At 41.5% G+C, this 26,768-nt stretch overlaps 1 protein-coding gene and 1 long non-coding RNA gene across 4 annotated transcripts; one reads left to right on the top strand and one right to left on the bottom strand.

The window, feature by feature from the left end:
• Nucleotides 1-262: 262 nt before the first annotated feature.
• Nucleotides 263-26,032, top strand: Afm (afamin). 3 transcript variants are annotated; one of them, NM_172320.3, is given in 15 exon segments: nt 271-394; nt 2,966-3,014; nt 3,203-3,335; nt 4,810-5,021; nt 5,886-6,018; nt 6,592-6,689; nt 7,284-7,413; nt 13,881-14,095; nt 17,783-17,915; nt 19,973-20,070; nt 20,917-21,049; nt 22,404-22,627; nt 23,895-24,027; nt 25,059-25,121; nt 25,891-26,032. In NM_172320.3, coding segments are annotated over 14 exon segments (1,827 nt in total). In that variant the 5' UTR covers nt 271-306; the 3' UTR covers nt 25,107-25,121; nt 25,891-26,032.
• On the bottom strand, nt 21,855-25,986 carry LOC134481727 (uncharacterized). The gene is made up of 2 exons (XR_015637321.1): nt 25,842-25,986; nt 21,855-24,069 (listed from the first exon to the last, which is right to left on the bottom strand). It is a non-coding gene; the product is annotated as an uncharacterized LOC134481727 (long non-coding RNA).
• Nucleotides 26,033-26,768: the final 736 nt, after the last annotated feature.

The following is a 26,768-nucleotide window of genomic DNA, read 5'->3' as shown; positions in this document are numbered from 1 at the left end:
TATTCTTACCCTGTGAACTGCTTTTCCTCTCTCTCTCTCTCTCTCTCTCTCTCTCTCTCTCTCTCTCTTTCTCTCTCTCTTTCAAGTCAAGAGATTCCCCCCTCCGCAGTGAAACACAGCATAATTTTCCCCTAGTTAATAATTACCAAGAAATTTGCACCAAGACCAAAAAAAGCCTATGTATTTCAGAAATAGATTAACTAGGTTACTTTTTAACAAAGCTTAGGTCAAAGAATACTATAAAACGTTGGTTTTTGCCCCAGTCACATTACTCTCTTGAATGTGGCCTCTTTTTTAAATTTAAACATGAGACACTTAAAACTTACAGGTTTTATTTTTTTCCTGTTGTCTTTGACTGAATCCCTAGCCCTACCCACAAAGCCTCAGGATGTAGGTAAGAAATTTACTTGTGTATTACCAGGGACAACTAAGTGAAGGAAATTACTTTCCTTTAGCCTTTTAAAACTTTGATTACTCCAGTGGTTTTATTTTTCCTCTCTCTTCTCTTGGTATATGTATACTGGTCAGTAGTTTCAAAGGACCCACTACAGATTTTCATATTATCTATTCTGTAGGATGCTTGCCTTTAGAAACGGCCAACAATCTGGATCATGTTGACTTGAGATGTAATTTGGACTTCAAAATATTAGAATTTTGTGACAGATATAGATATATAAATATATGTATAGTCCAACAGAAGAGCATAGATACAGTATATACATATTCATACATATACATACATACACACATATGTACACACTCACACACAAACACATGTATAAACATTTATATACAATCTTTAAAAAATATTTTTTAAATATTTTTGGTTGTCCAATATGTCTTCCAGCTAGATGATAAATACCGTCAGGGTATATGAGATCCTGCTTTCTCCTTCAGCTGGCGTTACACACCTGCAACAGACTACGCCAAGAGCAAAGCGTGTCAACCGGGTGCAAAAGGCAATTTTTACATTTTACCAAATGAGGAAACTTTGAAATTTTCTTTGAAAGAAAAGAAAATTTTCTTTGAAAGTTCTTTTTAAATACCTCTGGCCAGAAAGGCACATTTTTTTTTTACAGGAATGTAGTTTCCTTAATATCATCCCAGAGAACATATACTCAAGTGATATTATACAGACTGATAAGGTTGTATCTATGTATCAGAGAATGTAAAAATTTATAATATATATAACATCAATCAATCAATTAATGAAAAAGAGGCCATGCATTTGAAAGAGAGCGAGGAGGGGTTAACAGGAGAACAGGCAGGGGGATGAAGAGTGATGTCATGATGCTATAATCATAAAAAATAAATTAGTAAATGATTATAATTTGCACAAGAGTATTCAGCATATCTCAGAGGTCCTGACCTGTGTTGTATCCTACACACAACCGGTTCGATATGGCTGTGCTTGAGGTTTTCCTCTGCTTTCCTCGTGTAAGAGCCCATTTCAGACCCGGACACTCTTTGTCTGTGTTATGTGCTTTGTGACTGCTTTCTTTCCTTTGTATTACTCCCTGCAAAACTCAGATCCCACCGAGTTTGCTTTTTCAATAGAACGATTGCTAGGGTCCCCTAATGACCTTCCAACTCTATCCCATCTGATTGTCCTTCTTTTTACCTGAGGAATAGTTCCTATGGCTTTCCATTTCTTAGGCACCGAGGGTGGGCTCAGCACATAGGATGCTTCATTGCCTGGCATTCCCTGTTGTGTAAACACGGCCATATTACCCCCCTATGCAGGTCCCAATGGCTTCCAACTGAAGCCCACACTTCTTGGTTTTATATGCAAGATCCTCATAATCCAAACTGAAAAGAGGCCTCATTCTTCTTATGAAACAGATTGCACCTCCCCAAATTTGTCTCAAGGTTTCTTGCCTTTGTGTTCTTTTATTTTACATATTTTCTCTACACATAAGACTGGGCATCTTACTCTCTTGCTAATTTTTGAAATATTTTTCTTTCTTTAGTATTTTTTTTTTTTGGTTCTTTTTTTCGGAGCTGGGGACCGAACCCAGGGCCTTGCGCTTCCTAGGTAAGCGCTCTACCACTGAGCTAAATCCCCAGCCCCTCTTTCTTTAGTATTAATTTATATGGTGCTTCCGCTAAATCTTTTCTGGTTCTTACCTAGCGGTTACGAAGCATTCATAATGAATATTTAACTTTATTCTAAATTGGATTATATTCCTACTATTCACGTGTACATAATCCATTCCTACTATGAGAGTGCTCAGGAAACCAAGGTTCATGGAAGGTGGCTCTGTCAATAATTGTCGATTATTCCATGGCACCCAGATCAATAGTTCATAAAAAAATAATAAAATGCAGTCTATGTGAACAAATAAATCTTCTATGACCTAAGAAAGGATCTGTGATTTTGGATGAATCTGGAGATCACATGACTAGCATTAAAGGCTATGCTGACTGCCACCTTGCATGGATGTACAGTATCAGTCAGAGGGCCTTGCCTTGAAGACATTACCTATCAGTTAATCTTCATGTGGCTTCTCCTGTCATAAATGACATACCTGTGACACAGAAATGGCACACTGTCACCAGAAAAGCTGCTTCATTTTAGATACATTCACATAAATGAAATTATAACTTCTTTTTTTTTTTGGTTCTTTTTTTCGGAGCTGGGGACCGAACCCGGGGTCTTGCGCTTCCTAGGTAAGCGCTCTACCACTGAGCTAAATCCCCAGCCCCAAAATTATAACTTCTAACTACACACTCAACTCTGATTAGGACTCACATTTGGTGTGTGTGTGTGTGTGTGTGTGTGTGTGTGTGTGAGACAGAGAGAGAGAGAGAGAGAGAGAGACTTTCACATTCTTTATTAAATGTGTTAAAATGTTTCCACCGTAAGCCTTTTATAGTTTCATACTTGAATGTCACGAAAAGTTACTTATTAGGAAAATGTATAAGTCTAAAGATACCTAATAACCCAAATATCCTTGATTTTCAGATCATTTCAATGCTACTCAGAAATTCATAAATGAGAACGTTGCATACCTGTGAGTTGTTCTGGATTCCCTCTGTTGATAACACTTATTGTATTGTTATCCGATATATGGTAGGAAGGCAAATGCTCCACGAAGATAATTTAATTAAACAGCAGCATTAACCGTTTCCATGGATTAATTTTAGATGTAAATAGAAATTCTGCATAAGATCACTGTGTCCCCTCCATGGACCCTTGCAGGACCATCATTGCATCTGCCCAGTATGTTCAGGAAGCATCCTTTGAGGAGGCGGAAATGCTGGTGAAGGTCATGCTGGATTACAAGGATAGGTGCTTGGCTGACAGCACACTTCCGGAGTGTTCAAAGATAGCTGTAAGTAAACTACTTGTGGTTCTCATCTGAACAAGATCTAAGAATGGCACTCTAGACACATAGGGTTTGGTATTTAATTGTGTGTGTGTGTGTGTGTGTGTGTGTGTGTGTGTGTGTGTGTGTGTGTGAAGAGGCTGTCCATTCCCTGAAGCCTCAGTTACAGGCAGTTGTGAGCTGATAGCGTGGGTGCTGGGAAGCACATGTGGGTCCTCTACAAGAACACTATGCACCCCAAACAGCTGAGCCATCTCTCCAGCCTGGGCACATAATTATTTTGCTTAGTTTCAGTATTTAGGATAAGGTGCTTTTCTCAAGGGAAATACAGTTCTGTCTTATGACACATAGGAAGATGGAGTTATGCATGCTCGATCTCTATGTCTTTGACTTATTGACACTCAGTCATACCGGCACAGAAAGGGGTGACATTCCAAGATACACACACAGGGTTAGGGCTCTTAATTGCTTCTCTTACTGCCTCATGCTCTGCTCTCACATTTCCCTCTTTTGGGCTGATTCCAAATGCAATCCCAATTAAAAAAAAAAAAGTTGAACACCATAGGCAAAGCCACAGAGAGTTTTCGGACTTTGGGAGATAAGAAGAAAACCCACCGAGGAAGTTGTTTGGTACTTAGACTAATTGATAATGGCTACTTTCAGTTTCAAAGGAGAGGGTTTACTAAGAACGTAGTGAGCCAAAGTAAAAAGAAACAAACAAACAAAACAAGTAGCAAAGAGAAGCAGCATATAGATGGCAAAACACCAAACCAGGCATTTACAGCATCTAGGAAACATGACTGGAACCACCCAGTTGGAGAGAACAAAGTTAACACCAGACTGGACACTTAAACTACTCAACAGACGTGGCTGGAAAGGTGCTTCAAAAAAAATGCTTTGTTGGAGTTCCCAGCGGAAGTTTATCAGGACATCAGCATGTTCTCTCAGGGAAGGAGTATGTAGCTTTTCATCCCGTAACAGATGTTTTTATATCACACGGCAAACAATTAGTAAGCTCTATTAGAAGGAGCATGGTGTTGTGAATACTTTTAGCTGTTTGCTGGTCTCTCTCCCTGTCATGGAATTAGATGACCAGCCTGCCCCAGACAGAGATTTTTAGAAGACACTTAAAATAAATGTCCTGGAGTCTGAGACAAGGGAGAGCCTCCTCATTCCTAGAATCCATTTTCAACGAGCTTGAAGAGCATGTGACAATTTACTGACACAATGTCTATTACAGAACTGCAAAGTAGGCATTGCAGAAATAGTAACAGGTGAAGGAGGCTTGCTGTGAGATGATGTATCTCAATGTGGGGATGCTCTCCCAAGGCTTTAGGTAAAGGCACCTGTAGGTAGCTGTGTGGAAACTGTAATCTTTCCCCTAAAGGTGACACTATCCTTCATGTGTCCGTCAGACCTTCCCAGTGGATAGAAGAGACTTTGATCATGACAGAACATTGTCTTCTTCTCTGTTGTTCAGAATGATGCTATCCAGGACATGCTCTGTGATATGAAGGGGCTGCCACAGAAGCATAACTTCTCCCATTGCTGTAGGCAAGCCGGCTTTCAAAGAAGACTCTGCTTCTTCTACAACAAGAAAGCTAATGTAGGATTTCTGCCCCCTTTCCCTACTCTGGATCCAGAAGAGAAATGCCAAGCTTATAAAAATAACAGTGAATCTTTTCTCAACCTGTAAGTTTAATTTTGGTATCAAACGGATTTGAGGTATTGTTCTCATTGGGCTAAAAGAAATCTACTCTTCCTTTTTGAGCTTCACAATTTTATTTCCAAACAGCTTCAGATTTTCTTTATCTTTGCTGGCCGGGGTTTATTGGTGAATCGGCTGATTCATAAATTCATTCCATGTTTATTGGGTCAGAACCTGTGCTCAGTGAGGCTGTAGCTGTGGACCCTGCTTTTAAGACTCCTACATTAGTGCTGTGTGTCTTCTCATGTGATAATCTGCAGGGCAGAGATGTGTGCCTGACATTGAAAAGCTAAGCAGCACAGGGATGGGAGTATTTTCTTCCCAAGGGAAGTTGCAAGTTTTATCTTGGGAAGACTTAAATTATTGAACATGTAGTCTCCAATTTCTTTGCAATGGTAGTGCATGCTGAAGGAAAGTTGTTTCCACTCACACCACCTCTGGAAGGCTATTGTACTTTGAAACAATCTCAAGTTTGCTTGGACTTAAGGATGTTCTTGAATCTTGGATATGATGTGCTTAGATGACGTTTTCTTCGATATGATGGGGAGAGGGAGACAGGCTTCCTATGTCACAGAAAGGGAAGGAAGAATACACACGGTGTTCAGGATGAGCACTGCCCATGTCATCCTCAATTTGGAGTTAGCAGCTCTAAATTGAACAGCTGGAAATGACTGGTTCGGCTTCTCAATGGAGGTTGCTGCAGTGGAAATCCTTTCTTTCCTTTTCCCTTCGTCTTTATAACTTGCTTTCCTTGCCATCTTCTCCCTCCTCCCCGCCCCCTGTCAATCATCCTTCTCCCTCTCCCTTCCCCATCTCCTCTCTTTTGAAAAACACTTAATGTTTTACAGCTATATGTACGAGGTGGCCAGAAGGAACCCCTTTGCCTTCGCCCCGGTTCTTCTGAACGTTGCCGCTAGGTTTGAGGAGGCAGCGACCACGTGCTGTGAACAACAACAGAAAGCTACCTGCTTTCAAGACAAGGTGGGTACCACGCTTACCTCATCAAGAGGACAAGGAATCGACCAATGCCAGGGCTCTGGAGCTTCACTTAAAATTAAACATCACACGAAGCCTGTCTGTCACACGTAGTATCGTATCAGTGCGCTCCCTGACAGGAATGCACTGTGCACCAGAAATACCTTGAAAGAGATTCACTAACTACCAAGTTCTCTCTCTGGGGCAAGAAAGCCCAAGTGTGCAAATTATCCAGGGTAAATATTGAACTGATGTTTTCTGTCTGTGACGAACTCTCTTTTGGCATTCATAGTAAGCTGGAGCACACCAGTCGTGACAGCCGTGTTCAGGGGACATGCTGCCACAAGCCCTGTCCTGATAAACGCAGTGCTGTCATGAGGAATACTGGCTCAACCCTTGGAATGTGCCAAGGATACAGGTTTTTCTCAACACGCAAACTTACTAAGAGAAAGACCCCATGTATTTTCGGCAGCTAGAAAATTTCAGAGTAGTTGATATTACAGGTCGCTAAAAACTAAGGAAAGAGTGAGATGTTGGCCTTTTTTTTTTTTCTCAACAGAATTGTTCCTTTTCTTTCAGGCAGCCCCCATCACACAGTATTTAAAAGCGTTATCTTCTTATCAAAGAAATGTTTGTGGAGCCCTTTTAAAATTTGGACCCAAGACCTTAAACTCTATGTGAGTTTTGTGTTGTGTTTCTTGTGTCTTTTCTTGCTTGTGACACACACATTTTTTTTCTTCTTGCTTTTTCTGTTCAATAGCTGGTGGCGTTATTTGTGGTTTTCCTGAGGCTTAAGGACATGGGAGGGTGCCAAGGGAAAGGAGACTGTACACTCCAAAGTACATGTGATGCTTTTTTCTACAACTGAAATCAGCTCACATGGCATGCTGTGGTAATTATGGTGGACAGAGCCCCTATCAGGTCATTTCTACTTGGAAGCCAGAATTGGAGGTGGCGGCACAGTAAATATCTCTATTTATATCATGATTCGCAGCCATAGCAGATATGTACAGTTATGAAGTAGGAATGAAAATAATTTAGGGCTCATCGCCACCTGAAGAACTGTATTAGAGGGTTGCAGCATTAGGAAGGTTGAGCACCACTGATACAGATCACGTAACAACCCTGTCAGCTACTTGATAGGAACTCTGTATAAAACTCATGATATCTGCTGCCCTTGATCCTTCTACAATGTGCGTAACGTAAGTAAAGACCCTCTTTGTCTGTTGCCTATTTAAATTATTTTAGTGGTCTATCAATGATCTTTCCAGAAACATTGCCGTGTTTAGTAAGAAGTTCCCCAAGATTGGATTTGAAGACCTTACCTCCCTCTTAGAAGATGTTTCTTCCATGTATGACGGGTGCTGTGAAGGGGACGTCGTGCAGTGCATCCGGAGCCAGGTGCCTCTTCTTTAAAGGATTTACCTTAAAAAAAAAAAAAAGAAACGCATGACAAAAGCAAAACCCGGTGATTTTTAATACTTGCTTTTCGCTTTCGCAATGATCACGTAGAGTCCTCGTAGTTAGGGGATTGGGTACAATATTGTGATGCGCTCATGTGCGCAGTGTATACTGATCAGCTTAGTTATGCTCAGTCTGTCACTTTTTGTTTAGGAGCTTTAAGGCTCCTCTCTTCTGGCCTCTTCATAAAGCCATGGGTAACTGTGAACAGAGACCTTACTGGACGACAACTCCGTTATCTATCATCCCTGTCTCTTCCTGTCCATTAGCTGTTACTTTCCCTTACATCAGAAGCCCTTGGGAAACCTCACAAAATGAAATTATTATTAAGTTTTTAAAAAGATGCTTTCTTTGATATTCAATTTTCTAAGGTCTTTTCAAATAATTTCAAGCTGTTATTTCTTTTCTCCTCTCTTCCATTCTCTCTCTCTCTCTCTCTCTCGCTCTCTCCCTATCTCTCCCTATCTCTCTTCCTCCTTCCCTCCCTCCCTATCTCTCTTCCTCTTTTTTTCTAATTGTATATATAAATATTTATATATATGTGTGTGTGTGTGTGTGTACATTGATGGCATGAAGCATGATGTTTTAACATGTGTACATTGTAGTATGACTAAATCAAATGACTTAATGTGGATTTCTATATTATTCTCACATACGTTTTTGTGATAAGAGTACTTTCAATTTACTTCCCTAACAATTTTCAAATTATATGACATGCTCTTATTATCTGTAGTCACCATGATCCTGAAATTATTTCTCCTATAGATCTGATATTTTGTCTTGGACCAACATCTTCCCACTTCTTGCTCCTACCCCAGCATCTGATAACCCTAAAGGCATTTTTTAAAGCACTATACCAGTAAACATATTGTTTTTAAAGGAATACGGAAGTAAACATATTGCTTTTAAAGGAATATACCAGCAAACATATTGTTTTTAAAGGAATACACCAGTAAACATATTGTTGCAAAGTCAAAATTGTTCGGGCACTTTAAAGTCAATACGATTTCATTAAAAAATACACAGATTTCTTCTTGGTTAAAATTAAGCTTTATGGTGATGGTTTTAAGTTTGTTTTACTTACAGTAAAGACAGTATATTACTTAAATGACTTGGATATTAAGTATTGGGAATATCTGCTTTAAATTAAGCAGTGGACAGAAGATGTCCTCCTAAATTATTTTATGCTCAAATGTAACCCAGTAAAAGGGATGCCACTCATATTTTTTTGTAGTATTTGGTTGTTTATGGGAATGTGGGTTTAATAAAGTTAAATTGAATTTACTAAACTAGTATAATAATTTAAATTTTCTATGGCTTGGAGCTGAAACTAAGGGGTTATATTATATTTCAAATTTCCTCCTTTTAATGTCTTCATGGAGAAATGCAAGAAATCCAATTGTCATTAACTGAAAATAGGAAAGAATTCTCAGGAAATTAAAAAGTGCTGGGCCTAGACCAATGCTGTTTTCAGATGAGCTATGAACGCTGGAAACGTGGTACCAATTCATATCGCCTGTCTCACCTTAGCCTTGGTCTCATCCCGTGTCTCACCCTCAGGATCCATCAGAGGATTACATAGTGGGAGTGCATTGGGTTAAGTTAGGGAGGCCTGCAGTACCCAGAGAGTGTGGGACAGGGTAGGGTGAAGGTGCAGAAGAAACTGGAGCGGAGATTGAGAGTTGGATCTGATTTCAAAATTCACACTGTGTGAATAAGATAACCCTTGTTCCCTTGTCCCCAAGCTTCGATAAACAGTGAGAAAGCAGGGCAGGGGTTTCTCTCTTATACACTGCATAAATGAATAAGAAAGCTTCTTCTATCTGGGAAGTCTTCACTAGCAACTTCTGTAGTGGTTAATTTCCTAATCAGTCGTTGGTTCTTTCTTTATTGACATTTTTCCCCCTACAATATACTTTGATCACATTCTTTCCCCTCCCCCAACCACATCCTCCCCATCTCCCTACCCATTCAACTTTATGTCCTTTACTCCTCTCGGGAAAATAAAACTAAAAATAAACAAAACAAACCAATCCAAATGCAATAACAAAACAAAGCAGAAAGGTCACACACAAGGACACACACACACACATACACACACACACAAGGACACATACACACATACACACACACGAACACACACACACAAGGACACACACACATACACACATACACACATATACACATATACACGAACACACACACAAGGACACACACACATACACACACACACACAAGGACACACACACATACACACATACACACACACAAGGACACACACACATACACACATACACACACAGGGACACACGCATGCACACATACACACACACACAAGGACACACACACATACACACATACACACACATGCACATACACACACAAGGGCACACACACATACACACATACACACAGGGACACACACACACAAGGACACACACATATACACGCACACACACACAAGGACACACACACATACACACATACACACACGCACATACACACACAAGGGCACACACACATACACACATACACACAGGGACACACACACACACAAGGACACACACACACACAAGGACACACACACATACACACATACACACACAGGGACACACACATTCACACATACACACACACACAAGGACACACACACATATACACACACAGGGACACACACACATACACACACACAAGGACACACACACAAGGACACACACACATACACACATTCACACACAGGGACACACACACACGCACACATACACACACAAGGACATACACACATACACACACACAGGGACACACACACATACACACACATACACACACAACGCGCACACACACATACACACACACAGGGACACACACACTTGCACACATACACACACAAGGACACACACACATACACACACAGGGACACACACACATACACACACAACGCACACATACACATACACACACACAGGGATACACATACTTGCACACATACACACACAAGGACACACACACATACACACACAGGGACACACACATACACACACATACACACACAACGCACACACACACATACACACACAGGGACACACACTTGCACACACATACACAAACACACAAGGGCACACACACATACACACGTACACACACAGGGACACACACACATGCACACATACACACACACACATATACACACACACAGGGACACACACACATAAGGACACACACATATACACACACACAGGGACACACACACATACACACACACACAAGGACACACACACACATACACACATACACACACAGGGACACACACACATGCACACATACACACACAAGGACACACACACATACACACACACAGGGACACACACACATACACACAGGGACACACACACTTGCACACACATACACACACACAAGGACATACACATACACACATACACACACAGGGACACACACACATGCACACATACACACACACAAGGACACACACACATATACACACACACAGGGACACACACACACACAAGGACACACACACATACACACATACACACACAAGGACACACATACACACACACAGGGACACACACACACACAAGGACACACACACATACACACATACACACACAAGGACACACATACACACACAGGGACACACACACTTGCACACACATACACAAACACACAAGGACACACACACATACACACACACACACACACACACACACACACACACACTAATAGAGTACATTTTGTGGTGGCTAACAACTGCTCCTGAGCATGGAGCATGGTTGATAGAGCCAGTATCGTCCCGCTGGAGAAAACCCATTTGCCCTCTCCCAACAGGTGTGGATTGTAAACAGCTTCTCGGTTAGGGCTGGAACTGTGTCCACTTTCCTCTGTTGTACCTGGAAGAAGCTGTTCTCTCAGAAACGTTTACCACCTCTGGCTCTTAGAGTCTTTCTGCTCCTCTTGCGGATAGATCCATGATCTTCAGGGGGAAGGGTTTGATAAAAATGCCCCATTCGGGAACCAGCGTGCTCCAAAGCCTCGCGCTCTCTGCACGTGGTCCAGTTGTGGGTCTCTGTTATTTACTGCAAGAAGAAGGTTCTCTGGTGAGGGGTGAGCACCACACTGATTTATGGGTAGTTGGAGGCTCCCCCTAGGCCCATGTCCTATCTAGTCCCCATCTCTAGGCCACTTTAGTAGTGTCAGGTATGGGTTCCGTCTCCTGGAGTGGGACTTAAATCCAGTCAAAATCAATAAATCAAGAGTGGCTGATTATTCCCATAACATTGGTATATCTTACAGGCAGGTTGGTCCCACAGATCAGAGGGTCTGTAACTCGGTGATACTGATGGGTACTTTTCTCCTTGGATAACATGCACAGCATCTTCCTGCGCTATAAACGCCAGTCAGTAGTGGGAAAGCTTCTAGTTGGGCACTATTTAGATTTCTCCATGTTCAGTGGCATAAATAACTGGTGTCTTCAGCAGTAGGGACCTTACAAACTGGCTGGGGAGGTGACTCATAGAACTGCAATAGGCTGTCTTTTGGGGGAGGTCGTTGGGACACCTTTGGCCAGCAACTCAACAAGATGTAACCCATTTACATAACCAGGGGTCTTGTTAGTTTAAGATTTCTAGTTGGGGCATTTTCTCCCTTGTTATACGGCAACTCCATTTAAATTCCTTTCATAGCTGTATATATATTTAGGGAGCTCCTGCAGAGGTAGAACTCACATGGCTTTTCAAGGGCCCTTATGTGAATCATCCTTCCCCACATTCCTTCCTTTCTCTGTTCTGCTCTCTCACCCTCCTCATTTAAGCCTCCGATTCTAGTTTCTCCTTTGTCCCTTTATTAACACTGTCTATTTCCCCTTCCTTAGAGGATTCCCCTCCTTTCTTTACAAAAGAGATTTTATACACACACACACACACACACACACACACACACACACACACACGTTTCTGCACCACATCTGTGTGCTTACAGAATATTCTGGAACAGGAATTACGGGCAGCCATGATCCAGTATGTGGGTCCCTGGGTCCTCTGCAAGATCAGTCAGTGTTTATAACTTTGACCCATCCCTCTATCCCCCTAACCAATTTTTCATTCACTAATCAAATATTAGTGGTTTTTCCGTGTGCTCGGAAAGACAGTTCTAGTCCACAGGGGATCTGGATTAGCAGAGATGTGGTACTTCACTTTCAGTAGTCACCTCAGAAAGCAAAGCCAGCTCTCACATGTGTAATGACATTAGAAAATAAGGGGACAGTGACACCAGAGAGATGGCTCAGTGGGTAAGACATTTTCAAGGCCGAGGGCCTGGGTTTGGTTCTCAGGACCCTTATGGTGGAAAGAACCAACTCTTGCAAGTAATCCTCTGACTGCTGCATATGCGCTACGGCAGATATGCATATGTCCACTTCCCTAAAACTCAAGGGATAAATACAGTAATTTTTTAAAATGTAAAGTTATCAATGTACTGGAGGAGTGGGGGGTGGGAGGGGTAATTTAAAATCTAATATTTAACAATGGATGTAAGGCTTATTTTCACAGTTATATGAGCTAAAATCCTGAGCGGGAGAAAACAGCTGCACTAATATGAAACTTCGTGAATATTAAGTCACTATGAAATTTAAATGAATATTTTTCTATCTAATGAGATGATGGGTGGGTGCTGACGTTACATTCACGATTCTTTTAGGACAGTGAGGCCACTCCTTGTAGGATGATGTCATTATGCAGGTGAAGGCAGGTACAAGATAGAATGAGGCCTGTCATTGGACGAGAAGGAAGGATGGGCGGGAGAAAAGTTTTACAGAGGGGAGGAGACTGGAACAGGGGACCGAGGGAGAAGCAGCAGAGAGGACGTGGAGGCAGATGTTAAGATTCCTCTCTGCACATTTACAGGTTGTTATGAATATTCTTAAGGGATGGGTGTGTACAGGGCTTCGTATGTCTAGATGAGCAAATTATGTCTTCTCAATTGGATCGGAGGTTATTGTGTTGTGTGTTCTTTCATGTGGCGATTTAAGTTTAAGAGAGTGTGTGGTGGCTGGAGACAGGCTAGCCCGCCATGAAATTGGGATGTGTATGTCTGGCATGGTGGCAACCTGCCTTGGGAACTAGATGGGTAGAGAGATTGCTGCCAGGCTCAGAGAGAAGCCATCGGCAGTGTGATATGGGATAGAGCAGAGTGGGTGAGACGCTTTGCTGACTGAGATGAAGATATCCACCAGATATCTTGGGACACTGCAGTTCTGGACCTAGTGCGGGATAAAAGACAGTGTTTTTTTGTTTTGTTTTTTTTTTTTTTTTTTTTTTTCTATTTAGTTTTACAGCAACAGCTCCTGACATACGTCTAAAAGTCACAGCTTTTCTTGTTCTTGTTTGACGCAGAGCCAGGTTATGCACCATATCTGTTCAAAACAAGACTCCATCTCAAGTAAGATCAAAGCGTGCTGTGAGAAGAAACCGCCAGAGCGCGCAGACTGCATAATCAACGCAAACAAGGATGACAGACCAGAAGACTTGTCTCTGAGAACACCCAAATTTACCGACAGTGAAAACGTGTGCCAAGAGCGAGATTCCGAGCAGGACAAGTTCTTTGCTGAGTACTGTAACTCTTCATTACAAGTTTAGAAGGCCAATAGAAAATAAGACATTCCCATGCTGGCTAATTTGTGTGGAAGGATAAGGCATTGTAATTCTCCAGCTATAAAGATCGCGGCCTGTACACGAGCGATCTCGTACACTCAAAGTAAAAACAACCATGGGTTATAACGATGGCCATATTTGCTGAATACCTTACACGTGCCAGGAAATAGTCTGAATACATTATTCAGATTATCCATTTTAATTCTAAAACCAAATATTTTGAATGAGCAAATGCCTTGTTCAGCATTCACAGGTAAAAATGGCAGAGGAAGGAACTGACGCAGGGGTTCTGCTCTTAAGAAGTCTTGACTATCCAGCTGTGCCCAAGGGAAAGATTAATGGACTGGAAGCCACAGGACGAAATCTGAATCCTAGTTGTCAGCTTTATTATTTTTAATGTCGGTGCAAAGCGATGGGATTCATTATGATATTTTCATATTTATACACCTCTGGATTTTGTTCTTTCTCACCCCATTGTCCCATTGCCTTCCCCTATTCTGTCTGCCTTCCGTTTTTCACCCAGCTTCTTCCTCCACAATTTTTCTCCATCCGCTTTTAAGTCATGTGTGGAGCTCACTGCCCTTTATTCTCCCTCCTTTCTCTTAAGATCTCTTATATAACTGCATCTGGTTTTAACACACACACACACACACACACACACACACGCACGCACACATGCACGCACACATGCACGCACACATGCACGCACACATGCACATACATGTGCAGACATGCATATACACACATTTGCACACACACTTGAACACACAGGCATGCATGCATATACATACATGCATACATACACATGCATGTGTACACACACACACACACACACACACACACACATGAAAATACTTTGATTTAGATTTTTAATACAGTCAACCAGTTTGTGTGTCTTTAGAGGTGAGCTTACAGTTAGGATTATAGTTGATGTTTTTTATTCCCCAATTTTTGTAATTTTCGTAGGCTGTTTTTTTTTTTTTTTTATAATTTGTCCTTGCCTTTCTCTCCTAATAGTTTGGGGGATTTGCTGATTCACAGAGTTGACCATGGCAGATTCTTTCCAGCTTTGTTCACCCAGTCTTGTGAATTTACTCCTTCCTTGTCCTTTTGTGCTTGAGGGTGACTTTCCTCTTCCTACATGGGTAGTGCTCCTTTAGATATGAACTGCATTTACCATGAAATGTCCTTTCCCCCCACCAATTTTAAAAGATCAATTTTAAAACTTTCCCGTGTAAAGCTATCTCGTTTGTCAGTCACCTACTTTCACGATTCGGAGGAGATCACCCCACGTTCTCCTGGCTTTTAAGATTTCTGATGAGTTTGTATTCATGAGTGGGACTTTTTCTTTGTATTTTTTGACATCTTGACTATACTGTGTCATCAGGGTTCTTCTCCCATCATGTCTATCTGGGGTTCTAACTGCCTCTTGTGCTTGAATGTCTATTTCTTTCTCTAGACTTGGGGGATCAGAAGGTTGCCTCCGCTCTTTCTTTTACCCCGTAGTTTCTTGATCGTTTACCCATGTGCTTGGACATTGTGGTTATGGTTTTTGTTTGTCGTGTGTGGTGTTGGAGTGTTATATTTTGTCACCCTTGTCCCCATCACAAGCATACTGTCGTCTACTTTGCTCACTCTATTGATGGTGCTTTCCAGTTTTTTTTTCTTTTAATTTGATTGGCAGTTGTGTTTTTTTGTTTTTTGTTTTGTTTTGTTTTTTCTTTTAATTTGATTGGCAGTTGTGTTTTTTTGTTTTGTTTTGTTTTTTCTTTTAATTTGATTGGCAGTTGTGTTTTTTTGTTTTGTTTTGTTTTTCCATTTCCAACACTCTGTTTACTCGTTTGCCTCCTGCTGAATGCATCTTCCATTCTGCCGTCCTTCCACCCACCTCGCTAATGGTCTTATCTGTCTTGCTGGCTTTTGCGTATCTTTTTCTAATTTCCCTTTCAGGTCCTGGGCCAAAGTCATCTGTTTGTGCTTAACTTTTTCCCTTTTCAGGCCATTGATTGATCATACCAGAGAACTTTCGAAACCTGCAACTGACATTTTATGTCATCCGGCGTCTTTGGGTCATTAGTTGAGAGGTTATGATCTTTTGGAGGGTCAGATTTCTCTGCCTCTCCTGTTCTTCTGTTTCTGGGTTGTGATTTGGGCATCTGTCGGTTTGGATTTGCCTACTCTTGACGTCCTGATCCCTAGCGGCACTCGGCAAGGAGAAACAAACCGCTTTTGGACATGCCATCGCTTTTCAGCAGTGTTTTCAGGCAGCCGTGTGGCTGTGCTTACTTTTATTCTTAAGCCCTGTGCATCCATGTGTGTCTGTGTGTGGGTATGTGCACACGGGAAGTCAGGGGTCCATAGAGGCCAGAGGTCATCGGATCCCTGATGACTGCAGGCATCTGTGAGCTAGCCAACATGGGTGCTGGGAATTTGACTAAGGCAAGAGAAGTGCATGCTCTTAATCACTGAGCCATCTTTCCAGCCCAGTTGCCTAAGTCTTATCAGTGGTCGGTCCATCGCTTTCTCTGGTCAGGTGACTTTTCATTTCCTCTGTAGGCTCCTGATGCTCTTTCCGGTCTTTGGAGTACCATGAGTTCTCTATCGTTTTGCTCCTGGCAACTCATATAAAGACGATGTCTACCCACCATCTTGCTCAAACATCTCTTGAGTGTTTTTCTTTTTTTAATTTCAGATTTAAACAAAATCTGAGATATTTACATTTACGTAATGAGACATGTTAAGATGGGACCCTAGTTTAAACATCAAACTCATTTATCTTCCATATACTTCTTGTGTGTATAAATTGAATTAAATAAAAATGTATAGCTGATTTTTAGTACAGGTACATTTTGGCCGTAGCCTGTCACCTGAGTTTAGATGTAGACATTTTCACTTATAATATCATATTGGCATTCAAAAAGTTTTGAATTCTGAGGCATTTTGGCATTCAGATTCCAGAAATAGGGAAATTTAATCTGTATTACTGTGCATACACAACTTAGGGCTTAGTGCCTCCAGATTCAAGGTAATGTTTATCTTAAAGACCAAGTGAATCTGACTGAGAAAGTATGCCCAGGAAGTCTTTATGACTGATGTTTGATCTGGTGTACAACACCTACTATGACTTCATTAATATCCCTCCGTTCCTCTCCCTTCCCCTCTGCCCATCATGTCCTGCACACCCGCACATCCTTGGAACTTTTCTCCGAGGCCACGGAAACCGCAGGCTATAATTTGGAATCAAGGAACTCCCATATTTGGCAAGTGACAGGAGGGAGCAATTGGCAAAGCCACCCCATGTCTCACCAGGCATGCTCTGGGAACCACTGCAAGTCAGAAGTCTGGAGGTGTTTCCCAAGCACAGTCAGCATCATGTGGTGCCTACAGTGCTTCATATGTCACCCATTCTCAGGATTGTTCCTAAGTAATTCTAACAATTTGATGAGGAAAGTCTAGTAGTCTGAAGTATGACACAGGAAAGGTGTTTTAAAAAGTGTTGTAAAGTGTTCTATGAACAGACTGAATCCCACATTTAGCTTTGACAATAGACACAGCGTTAGGTCTCACTAGATTCAATGAAAGTGGAGTTGGGTGTTTTCTCCTTTGTATGAATTCTAACAGCATACCTCTTTGGCACACCTCAGGTTTCTTTATGATTACTCCAGAAGACATACCGAACTGTCTACACCAGAGCTCCTAAGAATTACTAAAGTGTATAAGGATCTCCTGGAAGATTGTTGCAACAGAAAAAACCCGTTAAGCTGTTACCGCCATGCGGTAAGTCCCATCAACATATATTCAGAAAACAATAATCAGTCTTTATTAAAGCTTTCTGATTATAATATGATATAATAATAAATATTATAGCATATTATGTATATTTATTGTAATGTTATATTGACTCTTTTCTTTCATATTTCTTTATGTTTGCATATGTCTTAAAAATAAGACTGAAGAAGTGTGTTCCTTAGGAAATGTTTGGATCGTCTATTACTTAGCATAACGGGAAGCTAGGTTTTGGGTTGAATGGTGCTATATTTGTTTCCTATCACAACCACAAAGTTCCTGACTTAAGAGAACAGAGATTTATTCTCTCCATATTTCACATCAGTGTATGAAATGAACCGTACAGGGGCTCAACTTAAAGTGGTAAAAAGGCTGTGTTCTCCCCACAGGCTCTAGGGAACATCTGACTCCTGGCTTCTAACATAGAAAGCTTTCACATTCGTGAGCTTGGTGCTCTCTCAGAATGTGAAGTAATTTACTTACGTGCTCTCCTACGATGTGTGGACACTGAGTGTGTTGGTTATGTGTTTATAATTTTGAGTGTGACTCATAGATGGGAATCTTATTCTACACATTTTTTTTCTTTAGTATTTGTAGTGTTTTTCTCAGGACAGATAATTGGGGAGGGGGGACAGGTGACGGGGTCAGAATATACAGACTTTGAAAAACATTTGACACAAACTGCTAAGTTAACTTCTGGGGGAAAAATGCCACTGCAAATGGGCACACTTGTCTCAAGGTCACCTTTGGCAACACTTCTCGTGCAAATTAGGCCTAATAGATGTAAGTGTAGGCTGTAAAAATTCAGCTGTGTTTTAAGTATGGGCTTGATTTCTAAAATTACATTAAAAATTTCCTATACAAAAGGGTGGATATGAAATAAAATTGTATGAATTCGCTAAGAACTAATATAAAATTCTCACACAAGTTCTGATATATTGTTTTGCATTTTCTATAAAAATATGTTTGTTTTCATGTTCAAATTAACAGCTTTTTATATATCTTTATATACTTAATAAAATATAACTTCATGCATTATGGGAGTATTTGACAATTTTTCACAATTCCTTTCTTATATACTGCTTTTGTTTTTACTTTTTTCTTTTAAATATTATAAAAATAGGTTTATAGTCATGCAAATTTAGGCAATGCAATAAGAAACCTGTTGTTTTCCATTTATACTCTGTCGCTGTCCTTAACAAGCCACTGTGTTCCTCGGTCTTGGATGAATGATGGTTCTAGGAAATTCTCTTTTATCATGGAGACACATTTGTGCCCCCATGTCTATGTGTTGCAGACTGGTTCTCTCTCATAACTTCAGGAAAATGTCCAATTTATGCTCTGGCAAAAAATTCCATCAAATAATTGAAGATAATTCTGGGAGGTTTTAAGTTGCAAACCTAAATGATGGGGAAAGATACAAATAAAGATAAACACACCTACACTATTGGACAGCAATGTTTGTTAGCTGGGTCACCCTGAGAACATTGCTTAAATTCATGAGGCTATGTTTTTTTACTAGTTTCTCTGGCCACTTCTAAATAAGAATCAAGTACACATATTGTCAAGATAAAATTCAAATTATACCTTGCAAGGGCTAATGCTCTAAAAAATTATGAGATATTTGAATTGTTGATCTGTAATTAAATAATTCAAATTCTTGCACATACATATAAAGCCATGCTTAATTTGGAGAAAACTATGTAGTGATTAGCATTTGGACATAATCTGTAAAGAAAAACAGATACTCAGCAAGCTGAGTGTGGCCTCATTCAGTTTTAGATAAAATGCTTGTAGTCATGGGTTTCTTTCACTTATTATGAAAGTCAGCTTCTAATCATTCGAGTTTAGGTAATGCAATATGAAACCTGCTCTCCTGCCCCCATTCATGTCTTGTTACTGCCTTTAACAAGCCATTAAGTAACTTTCTTATCCGTGGATCAATCAGAGTACTACAAAATTCTTGTTTTTCATGCCTATGTCCCGCCATGCCTATGCATTGCAGTGTGGTTCTCTCTCTTAGCCCCATGATTGGTTTTAATTTCCAGGAGGATAAGTTCAACGAGACAACAGAGCGAAGTCTTGCGATGGTCCAGCAAGAGTGCAAACAGTTCCAGGAATTGGGGAAGGACGCTCTACAACGCCAGTAGGTTGTCTGCATAGCTAAGGATCAAATAATTTCTCAAATATAGACTATCGTCATGTTATTGTAGGCCAGTCTTTCAGTTACACCAGTTCAACTCTGGGAAGCAACAAAGTCATAAGAGTCAAGAATTCACACTGAGTCTTTCCATGACTCTGTGACCAGAAAGGTGGCCACAAATGGAAAGAAATATGGGAATCTAGATGCCGTTCCTGTAAGGTTTTAGTGTCTGTGACGTTGAGATCCTGGCCTCCACAATCAGGACTCTTGTGTTCTGTCCTGTGTAAGGAGAATGGAGAGAACTTCGGGTGTCGACTATTTCCTGAGAAACCGATGGGTAGCTCAGGAGTTAAGTCAGCAAAAATTACAGAATTACCAATGGACCTGCTTAACACTGTAGTATTTATTCTTTCGGTGCTCTTATGAGAATTTAAGAATAGCGTGTAGCTAATTTAAATGTATAAATAGTGATCATTCTAGTGCTGGGTTTATTAAAGCTCAACGTCTTCCATTCAAACGGAACACAGTTTAAAACATGATTTCGTTATTCCTGCAATGTTGCTGTTAGCTATAATGTCAACCTCAGGCAATGCTTTCCCTCTGAGGATTTTAGTTTTCCTCATCTTATTCCTAACATGCCTGTCAAGTGTTCCTTTTGAACAATTTAGCATCAACACACGTTTCAAGAACGTTACTGACTGGACATTTCTGCCAAGGATGTTCTATCATGTCATGAGGGTCACCGTGGCCACATTAATATTCCTATGTCTCATGGGTTTGGTAGTCGTCGTCTGCGGGACAATGGGTATCTGCCTTCATCCAGGGTCAAATAGATGTGTGTTCTCTCAGTTTCCTTGTCAAGTTCACCAAGGCAGCCCCTCAACTCCCCATGGAAGAACTGGTCTCCCTTAGTAAGGAAATGGTGGCAGCTTTGGCAACCTGCTGCACTCTCAGTGACGAGTTCGCCTGTGTGGACAACTTGGTGAGTATGGCCTATGGGCCTGCAAGCCTTTGTTTGCTTTAATTGGCAATCTTATTAAATTATAATGATATCATTACCCCTCACTCCCTCTCGAATTCATGACCTCTCTTTCTGTGTTTATTATTGTTAAACACAGACATATACAGATAAATATGTAAAGCCTCATGAGTCAGTTCAGTGTTTCTCGTATGTAGTGCTTTTAGGCCCGGCCATTTGGTCTTGGTAGCTAAGTAGCGGGCTCATCCCTGGGGAAGACTAATGCATCCTTTCTCAGTAGTTGTCAGTAGCTGGAGAAGTGGGGCAGATGAGAGCTCCCTGGTCCACATTGTCTGTCAGAGTTCTGTCTGTCATCTGTTGCTGCTGTGTTTGAGACTATTTTTTTTTCTCAGAGCTAAGGATCGATCCCAGAGCCTTGCGCTTGCTAGGCAAGCACTCTACCGCTGAGCTAAATCCCCAAAGCCTGAGACTATCTTTTTATACAGTCCTAGTTGGCCTAGAACTGACCATGTAGGTCAGACTAGTTCCAAGTTATGGTGATCCTCCTGTCTCCACCTCTGGGATTACAGACCCGGTATTTGCCTTTTAATTTATACTAATTATCTACTTTCCTCTGTTGTTTTCAACATTGTCCAAGCAAGAATTATTATTTTATTTTTGGCTCATCATATACATCCTTGAAAACCAGAAGAGAATGTGTCGAGTCATGTTCAAGGATTCTTCAAGTTTTAATCTTTTTAAATTATGCCAGAGGTGATTGGTTAGGGCAAATGATTTAAGAATCAGTTTTGTTCCAGAATGGCCTAGGAAGACTTATTCATTTATTTCGTAGGTCTTACACATGGTGGGAAGGCTTCTACATCCCAGACTACAAACCCGACCATTTTAAATAGTGTTACAAATTTTGCCTTTTGTCCCCAAAGGAAGAGTTTGGAAGAGAAATGCTACTTTCTGCCCAGTCTTTTAGGAATGGGATCGAGAGCATGGGGGAAGGGGTGTGCCCAGAGACCCATGTTCAATTGTTACTTTGAGGTCACAAGTCTCTGTATATGATAGAAACTTTGTGTATATAACATGAAAACTTAATCCATAGGCATCTACTGACGATTGAATTTTTGCAATATTGTTAGCCTTTATAATTCCTGCCACACAGCACAGTAGCATGGATACCTGTGCTTTCCTAAGCAAGGTTGCTGGTGATCTCACAACTAGCTATTCATCTAATTACATCTATCTATCTATCTATCTATCTATCTATCTATCTATCTATCTATCTATCTATCTATCTAGATATAGATAGATATAATGTCCTTGGCATTTTAAAATCATACCAGCGTTCCACTTCTCGTTGGTATAGGCAGATTTAGTTCTTGGAGAATTATGTGGAATAAATAAGAATCGAACTATCAATCCCACTGTGGATCACTGCTGCAGAGCGGACTTCGCCTTCAGGAGACCCTGCTTTGAGCACCTGAAAGCCGACACCACCTATGCACTCCCATCAGTCTCTGCACTTGTATCTGCTTTGCGTGCAGACTGGTGTCAGCCTCTCAAGGAGGACCTTCAAAATAAGAGACACAGGTACGAAGCCCAAAGGCACATCTGTCTCTGAAAATTTACCATATCGGCTGACACGATTTGGTTAGTTCAACAACATTGCTTACTTACTGCTGTTGTTTACGAGCAAACATCTAGGCCATGTCTTTCCCCTTATTTGCAGAGTCTGTTGTGAACAGACTGTGGTTTGGAAGGATGGGTCAGGCAGTTAGCCAGAGTCCTGCTGGGCAGGTGCAAATCAGCCGGATTTTTTTGAGACAGAGACAGAGACAGAGACAGGGACAGGGACAGGGAGAGGGAGAGGGAGAGAGAGAGGGAGAGGGGGAGGGAGAGGGGGGGAGAGAGAGAATATAATATGGACATGTAAAATATTATTGTATTTATTTATTTATTTGTGTGTATAAGTGTATGTATGTGTGTATAAGTGTATGTGTGTGTGTATAAGTGTATGTATGTGTGTGTAAGTGTATGTATGTGTGTGTGTATAAGTGTATGTATGTGTGTAAGTGTATGTATGTGTGTGTAAGTGTATGTATGTGTGTATAAGTGTATGTGTGTGTATACGTGTATGTATGTGTGTGTAAGTGTATGTATGTGTGTGTGTAAGTGTATGTATGTGTGTGCACATGCCATGACACCCATCATGTATGTGAGTTGAGAGGTTGGAGGATAACATTTAACATTGTTGGGTTTTTTTCCTGCCGTCCTGTGAGTCCCGGGATGGAGCTCTGGTCACCAAGCTTGGTGGCAAGCACCTTCATCCACTGAACCGTCTCACCATCTCCAAAGATAGAGATTTTTGCCTTGAGACTTCAGTGTTTTAAAGCAGGAAAGATCCAAAGAGGCAGGAATATTACTTGTATTTTCTAGTGTAGCATTTCAAATGTCAAGAATAAGACCCATAATTTTGGATTTAGACACTTGTCTGTACCGAGTGTAATGGAATCAGCTTTTAGCCACTGAGGGAAGAGAGCTAATCTGGGAAACAAGTCTTTTAAAAGACCTACTATGTTCAATAGGGTACATTTTTGTCTGTGGCTATATGGTCCTCAAAAAGTCCACCTAGTGAATTAGAAAGTTTTGTAAGACCCTTGCAGAAGAGGAACATTTAAACGTTTTGCACTCACCAAATCTGAAACCTAGGATGTGTTTGTGTGGAAGAAGAGGGGCTGTAGGGGGGAGGGCTTCAGGGGGGAGGGCTGCAGGGGGGAGGGCTTCAGGGGGGAGGGCTGCAGGGGGGAGGGCTGCGGGGTAGTCATTCACCGATTCTGTTGGGTGTCTTCGAGCACAGGTTTCTGGTCAACTTAGTGAAGTGGATGCCAGAGATCACGGATGAGGAACGTTTGTGTTTGTTCACAAAGTTCACGGCTGCTGGGGAGGAGTGTGGCAACATACAGAAGCCTGAGGCCTGTTTCAGTCCAGAGGTAGTTATTTCTTTTTTTCCCACGGAAATTCTACTGGTGTCTCTGGAAATAAGAACACAATAGAGTTCGCTATGAGATCTTCCTCTTCTCTCCATGTCCAGTAGCCCTGTGTCTGAGAGCTCAAAGCTAATAGACTTTAGACACCCACAATAGAAACTTTTCTGGGTAAGAAAATCTGTCTAGCAAATGCTGTTCTAACCTTGGTGTCTTGTCAGTATAGTTTTAACAAAATTGCATCCCTCATCTGTAAATGAATGATGGGAATAACTATGGAATTTCATCATTGCTCCTAGGTCCTTGACTCTGACTCTCTTGTCATCTTAATGAAAGGGGGTTGAAGTCACTTTCCAAGGAGATCACAGTCAGCTGACAGGGGAGAAGGGCGGGAAGGTGCTAGGAAGGAAGACTTTTAAGATGGCTGTTTCATCCTCCGGGGTCTTCCCAAGGTCACTCAGAGGACATAACATGAGGGGGATGAGGGTAAGGGAGAAGGTAGGGGTAGAGCTGTCATTGCTTCCCTTACTCCTGTGGCATCTGTAGTAACCTGTCCTGTGTGACCCTGGAACCTGTGAGGGTCAGCCCCGGTGGATGGCTGTGACGGAGGGCATGATGAAGTCACACTCATGCACATCCTCGGACACACAACAACTCACACGATTTCCCCCTGCTGGAGAATTCTCTATTTTGCTGAGTGACTTAGTCTTTGGAAATACTGTGATGAAATTCTTAGTTTGCTAAAATATACTTACTTTAATTAGAAGATATCAACCCCTATCTACCCTTTGTTCGAGTGTGTCCTTAAGGTCTGTAAAAAAGGAGAGATGAGTTTATTTGTAGTTCATAAAAAGACTTCAGTGTCTTTTCTCAAGGCTGTTCTCTCTCTCTCTCTCTCTCTCTCTCTCTCTCTCTCTCTCTCTCTCTCTCTCTCTATTTATATCTTCATCTTCATCCAATATTCAGATGAGCATGCTTCCCTAAACTTAAACATGGGCATCTCAACCATTTCTTCCTCTGATTTTTTTTTCTTCCAGAGTTCAAAAACCGGTGATGTGAGTCAAGATGCAGAGAAACAAAGGTGAACGGAACGACCAGAGGTGAATAAACATTTCTCTCAATCAAATGTCCAAACTTCATGTGGATGCCTGGCCTCCGTGGCTTTTTCCTTCTCATGTGTCAGATGTCTGTTTCTGATTTAGCCATTCACCTAGGAGCTCCCTCCGAGTTCCCAGCTCAGACCCCAATGTGCTCTTCTGGATGTCAGTCATTATAAGCAGGGCAGGAAGGCTACATTTGTGCCACAAAGGGACCCATGTCCCTCTGCCTTTCTTTGTTCTTTTGTCTGAATCAGAAAAGAGAGATAATTTCATCTCTGGAGAGGTAAACATGGTGTGTAGTTCATTTCTGAAACCACAGCCTTTGGGGTACTGGAACAGGGAGAAGGTGCAAGGTCAAGGCCAGCCTGGGCTACATATTGAGTTCCAGGGCAGCCAGGACTATGGAGTACCTCAGAGAGCTAAGGTGGGGGAGAGGGAAAGAAGTGCTGAGTTCTCAGGAAGGACTAGACAGACAGACTACCTCAGGAGTGTTCTTCTAAAAGTCTCTTGAGAGTGTCATTGAAAATCACTGTACTGAGCTATGGTTGACATATGAATAAAGAACCTGGTACAGAAAAATATAATTGTAATTTCAAAAATATTATAGAGGATGCCCAGGGTCAGGAGAGAGAGACGTGGACCCAGGAGAGGGCTCATCTGCAACTCCATGTACAACTCACAGCCGTGCTAGTAACGTCTTATTAAATATATGATTACTACCTGACTTCAGATTCTTTCAGTGCAGGAAATATTTTTTTTTTCTTTTCAGCCAGTACCAGCTCACAGGATCGTCCTGTGGAGAAGTTCAGCTCTTAAGAAGACTGGAATAGAAGGTCCTTCTGTAACCCTTTCTTGAATCATGTTCCTACAAAAGGCAATAAAAAGGGAGGATAAAGTTTCTCGCAGACTAACGCCGTCTACCAACATGATCACAAAATTGACCAATCGAGGTGCAGTTGGCAAAGTGTTTGCTGTGTGCCCTCGTTTAGTTTCCATTGCCGTGGCAGATGCCGTGGTCAAAAGTGACTTGGGAAAGAAAAGGCTTGTTTTACCTGATGGGTTATAGTCCTTCACTGAGGGAAGCCAAGTCAAGAACTAAAGACAGGAACCTGGAGGCAGGAAGGAAAGAGACCATGCAGGGCACTCCTTATTGTCTCGCTCCTGGGCTCACATTCAGCTGCCGGGTTGTGGTAGCACCCGCAACGTACCAGGTCCTCCTATGTTAGTTATCCATCGAGAAATTGCCTAACACACGTGTCCAGAAGCCAATTTGATGGGGGACAATTTCTCAACTGAGCGCTCCTCTTCCCAGGTGTGTCAACTTGACAACCAACATAAGCCATCAAACTGGGTATCACGGGAACCTGAGTTTAATTCCCAGGACCCACATAAAAAGTCAGGCAAGTTGGCATACACTTTTAATCCCAATCCTGGGAGGCAACAGAAATAGGCAGCTTCCTTGAGCTCCCTGGTTAGTCAACCTTCCTTGAAGAATAATGTGGACAGAGCCTGAGGAATGGTACCCAATGGAATTGACGTCTGGCCTCCACATGCTTAAGCACACAGGTGGAGCTATGCTTTCATATGTATGTACACATGCACACACACACACACACACACACACACACACACACACACACCACAGAG

This window comes from Rattus norvegicus, chromosome 14, assembly GCF_021556685.1.
Source record: "Rattus norvegicus strain SHRSP/BbbUtx chromosome 14, alternate assembly SHRSP_T2T, whole genome shotgun sequence".
NCBI lineage: Eukaryota > Metazoa > Chordata > Mammalia > Rodentia > Muridae > Rattus > Rattus norvegicus.
The sequence above is the reverse complement of the archived record's forward strand: the minus strand, read 5'-3'. Positions and strand labels throughout refer to the sequence as shown.